This window comes from Macadamia integrifolia, chromosome 1 (assembly GCF_013358625.1).
Source record: "Macadamia integrifolia cultivar HAES 741 chromosome 1, SCU_Mint_v3, whole genome shotgun sequence".
NCBI classification, from domain to species: domain Eukaryota; kingdom Viridiplantae; phylum Streptophyta; class Magnoliopsida; order Proteales; family Proteaceae; genus Macadamia; species Macadamia integrifolia.
Window position 1 is genome coordinate 26,484,667 of NC_056557.1, and position 5,077 is coordinate 26,489,743.

The 5,077-nt window shown below is 36.1% G+C and overlaps 1 protein-coding gene across 4 annotated transcripts; it reads left to right on the forward strand.

Moving 5' to 3' along the window:
- The first annotated feature begins 402 nt into the window (after positions 1-402).
- Positions 403-2,556, forward strand: LOC122075290. Of its 4 annotated transcripts, none has more exons than XM_042640272.1 (3): positions 403-740; positions 890-1,026; positions 1,737-2,556. In XM_042640272.1, exon 3 carries the CDS (start codon positions 1,743-1,745, stop codon positions 2,364-2,366), a length of 624 nt encoding a protein of 207 aa, XP_042496206.1. In that variant the 5' UTR covers positions 403-740; positions 890-1,026; positions 1,737-1,742; the 3' UTR covers positions 2,367-2,556. The 4 variants fall into 4 exon arrangements, with proteins under 4 accessions (XP_042496206.1, XP_042496223.1, XP_042496198.1 ...); XM_042640289.1 differs by having other exon boundaries at positions 1,740-2,556; XM_042640264.1 differs by having other exon boundaries at positions 929-1,026.
- Positions 2,557-5,077: the final 2,521 nt, after the last annotated feature.

The following is a 5,077-nucleotide window of genomic DNA, read 5'->3' on the forward strand; positions in this document are numbered from 1 at the left end:
AGCAAAAAGCAAAGGCGAAATAGATCGATACACATCAATCTGGATCAATATCAATGCCAATAATGATATTATCTCCCAAATTCATGAAAGAGACCTAAGATCATATTAACCCACATCAATTCTCTTAAAAACTAATGTATGAACAATCCCATAAACTGACATGGGACTGTAATAGATGCTGATTCAGTTGGTTTTGAATTTTTCTCGTCCTTCCTCCTTTGTACACTTCCTCTCATCCACCATGATCGCTTTTGTCCTTAAAAAAAAAAAAAAAAACATGATTGCTTTTGTGTTATTAAAGTTAAATTTTTGTGACCTATACAAAATTTCTTCGTTTCCTTCCACGCGTTTTCTTTTTTCGCCTGACCCACACGGTTTTTCTTTTTCTTCTTCTAACGTTTTCTTGGAAGAGGAGAGAGCCAACATTCTCTGCTGCTTCTCACCCCTCTCTGTTGCTTCTCTCCACTTCCTCACTTTACTGCAAGAGCTAGCAGAAAACTCTCCTCTGATCACTTCAAACCCTCTCTTCCCCCTTCTCCAGCAAAAACCCGTAAATTCCCTTTGGAAAACTACCCTGTTGCTTCTCTCCACTCCATCACTTTCCCACACGAGCCCTCTCTTTCTCTTCTTATCATTTCTTCATTCTATTTCCCTTATTCATCTCCTGCTCTCTTCTCTCTCAGCTTGTCTGCAAACAAGCTGGTTGGGAGATTTAGGCTGCAGAAGCACGAACAGTGAAGGTTCGGTTCTATCTCTCTTCTTTTGTTTATCAGTCTTTGAAGATGAGGCTCTGTTGATTCTGTTGGTTCTATCTCTCTTCTTTTGTTTTTCTTTCTTTGTGGATGAAGCTCTGTTGATTATGTTGGTTTAATACCTTGAGATGTCACAGTATAGAAGAGACATATACTATTCTTGCTGAATTGGACAGCTGAAGGAGGGAAAGCTGCACACTTTATGAGCATATCACATTTTCACCTTCAATCACAAGACTCATTGTAGAGAAAAGGACTTTCAAGAGATAACAAGGTAAGACAGACATCCTCTTTTCTTCATTCCTTGCTTTTCTCTAACAGTGAGGGATTTGATGAAGGATCCAGCTTTCCCCTTTAGGGAAAAAGAAATTTTTAATTTCCTACTCTATCGTCACTTGTGAGTTGTGGCTTGATTTGCAAAACATTCATCTCCAGAAAACAAGTATTTGTTTTGTGTAATGAAGTATAGAACTATTACTACGGAAATGCAACTCTGTCTCTGTATTCATGAAGAAGGCCAACTCTGTCTCTGTATTCATTATGAAGGCCAATTGGTTAACCATATTAATATATAACTCCTTGATATATCTGAAAGTTCAGTTCTCTTCCCTGCTCTGATCATTGTTTAGAATATCATGTAAGAGTATTCTAAAAATAAGTGAGTAATGTTTTTCATCTCCTTAAGGCATAAGTTACCAAAGGATTACCTTTGCAAGCTACTAGATCATTAATTGGAACCTTCAAATTCATCAGCCGTTATCCAAAGAGATATTAACACGGCTGTAAAAAAGTAGCCCAAATCAACATGATGAGATGGAAGTTTAATCTTGAGCTATTTTCTAGAAGAGTAGGCGTGGTGTTAATAAGAAGGCATTCCCAACAGTTGACTTCACTCCAAAGCACATTGGTTTGCAGATTTTAAGCATTGTTTTGAGACTCTCAATGTCATTGTATTGTGATTTCTTATTTGTACTTATTTTTCAGTAGGAAATGAGTTGGTCGTTGAGTGATAGTTTTTTTGTGAGCTCAAAGTTAGAGGTCTTCTCAGTAGACCTCTTTTCCGAACCATTAGAATTGACACAGAGCGATGCTGTAATCTACGATGGGCCGGAGGGTGATGATTTCAAGAGGTTCTTACGTTCTAAGAACATTCGAGTAAATCGTCAGGGAAAGGCTATTATACGCGTCCAAAAGCATGACGGCGATGGTGAAATCCTTGAATGTCACTATGATACCTTCGTTCTAGAAACAGTGGTTCCATTGGGCCCTTTCGGTTTTCCAAACATACCATTACCGAAGCCACAAGTGGTGAACGAATTGCAAAGCCTCCTGGACAATACAAACGCTGAATTGGTGAAGAAGAATGATGAGCTTAATGAGTCACAAAGTCTCTTGTACAGTACCAAGGCTGAATTGGAGAAGAAGAATGATGCGCTTCATGAATCGCAAAGCCTCCTAGACATTACCAAAGCTGAATTGGTGAAGAAAAATGATGCACTTAAAGAATTGCAAAGCCTCTTGGACAATACCAAGGCTGATTTGGCAAAAAAGAATGATGCGCTTAATGAGTTAATGAAGCGAAAGATTGATTGTGCTTTATCGGATTTTCTATAGAGATTTTTTTTGTTTTTTATTTTTTTTTGTTTTTTTACTGTCTTGTTAATTAAAATCATAAAAATGATTGACCAGTACAGCTTGAATTGAATGGTTGCACTATTGTTTACTTAGCTTGGATAGTACCTCTATGCATGCCCATCCTCCTGGTTGAATATATGAAAATAAGGGCAAGAGATTGCTGCTTGGTCGTGTAGCCATGCTCTAGCATGGGGCCAATGGGGGTGTGCCCATGGGCATTAACTTAGATGGAATTTTTTTATTTCACTATGTGTGATGGTAATTTCATACAATCCTGTGTCTAGGCGCAAGGGCCACCCAAGCCATGCAGTCTTTCTTTTCCTAAGAAATAAAAATGTGCATTTTTAGTTGGTCGATTGTGTATTTCTTTATTTTAACTACAAATTAAAAATGCCATAAAAAATGCCAAAGCAATATACGGTGTATGAAATTCCATAAAAAATGCCTAAGATCGGAGGTTTTATCAAGGAGAAATGTTTCATATCTTGAAAATGAAGAAGTTAAAAATTTTATACCACAAATTGGTTGGAGTGTATTAACCTATATTAGAATCCCCACCAAATTTAGAATATTATGTATGTTTCCTATTTCAAGTTTAGTTTCCATATTCTATTAGGAATCTATATTACATGTAAATCCTCGAGGTTGGTTAGGATTTGTGAGTTGGTACAAATATTTGATTTCTCAATCGCAATCAATTAAGAAAACATAAATACATACATAGTAGACACACATGATTCGGTTAACAAAAAAGAAAATTTACGAAACTTTTTTTTAGAAGAATGAAAAATATATTAAAAGAAAAGAAAACAATACACAGTTTCAATTAGGGGTGTCAATTGGTCGGTTCGGTTTGGTTTCAGTCGGGTTGATCGGTTTTGATCTAGGAATGAGGGAGACCAAAACCAATCCGTTAAGAAACTTTGGTTTTTGGTCAGTTTCAGTTTCGATTTGGTTTGGTTTCGGTTTATTTTAGTTTTTCAATATCGGGTTAATATCGGTTTAGATCAGTTTATTATTGGGCTTGAGCCATAATGAAATCTTACATTCATAATTTATAGTGACAAGATTTGACCAAAAAAACACTTTAAATTTATGATTAAATCATGGTTTATCGTTGTAAGGGAACTAATATTGAAACCAATGGATAAAAAATTACTAAGAAGATAACTAATATTGAAAACACAATGAACCCTATTATCTCCAATCATTCATTTAACTATCCAACTAGTTTTGTATAGTGAACAAGGAAATCAATGGAAGCATTATTACAATTTACAAATCAATTTCTCTATTCATGACCTAATATTCAATGATTTGTAACAATTTCACTTACAATAAAATTTTTTTTACTAATATTGTGAAAAATGAATAGTCAACTCACTAATTTATAATCTCATAATCATTTGTTTTTTTTATCGGTTTTATTCTATTTGGTTATTGGTTAGTTCGCTTTGGACCAATTTTCAGCGGTCCCAACATACCTCAATCCAAAACCAATTCAATAAGGATTGGTTTGGTTTGGTTCGGGTTTTATCGATCAGTTTTGGTTGGTTTTATCAGTTCAGGCTAGCTAGCCAAGAGTTAGAGCCAATAAGATGCCAAACAAGAGAAAGGGGCTAAACCTAAACAAGGTAACTCAAATCACAGGGAAGACAAACATTAACAAAAACGGAATACACCAAATCCCAGGGAGAGGAAATGAGTGGCTGGTTCTAATAATAGGCTAGTTGCCTATTTCTACAAGAATTAGGGCAAATAGCATAGTTATAGAGAATTTTATTCATGATCTAAAAAGCAATGGTATGACCATTCTTGTCAATTAGGGGTGTCAAGAGGTCGGGTTGGGCCAGTCTCATTCAGGCCTAGTTGGGCTCGGCTAATTTCTAGGACTGCATTGTAAACACCCATTTAGTTAAACGTGCTTAGCTAAGGTGGACATGGTACAATTGATAATCGAACCGGTCAATCTCGGGCTCTAATCGGGCTGCCATAAACAGGCTTTAACCGGACTGTAGACTTTTTTAACTTTAAACAGGCTCTAATCGGACCCTCTTTCAAATTGGTCTCTTAAATGTGCTTGAAGAGGAATACCAATAAAATGAGGCAAAGATAGGCAACAAAAAAAGATCCCATAATTAAAATGTATTAAGCCAAAATTGGCAAAGTAGTTAAGTTACAAAGGTATTCGGTCTTTAACCCATGAAACAAAAATCAATTAAACAATGCCTACTCAACCCAAGTTTAGAAAGTTCAAATCAATTATATTATGTCTGAAAAAGATGAATGCTCAAAAAACAATCACCAGCATCTCAACTGTACATATCACATAGCCTTAGCACTAAATACAAATAGTATTAAAAAATATATATATAAAAATAGTATTAAAAGGGTCGGGCTAGGTTGGGTTAAAGGAGTCAGTTCAAGTCAAGCTTGTAAATGTATTAGGCCAGTCGGGCGCCAGTTGGGCTAGGAGGCTGCACTGTGTACCAACTATTTATAAACGGGTTGATCGGGCTGGTTTAGGTCAGGCCATAAATATGTCGAGCTCAATCAAACTTATCGGTGTAAGCCTGGAATTGAGACCCTTATTCTCAATAGATCACGAAGAGGAAATCCATCTTCTTTCATTCTTTTCCCACCAAATCTGATGGATCACTGGATTCCAAAAACAACAGCACGAGCATTAT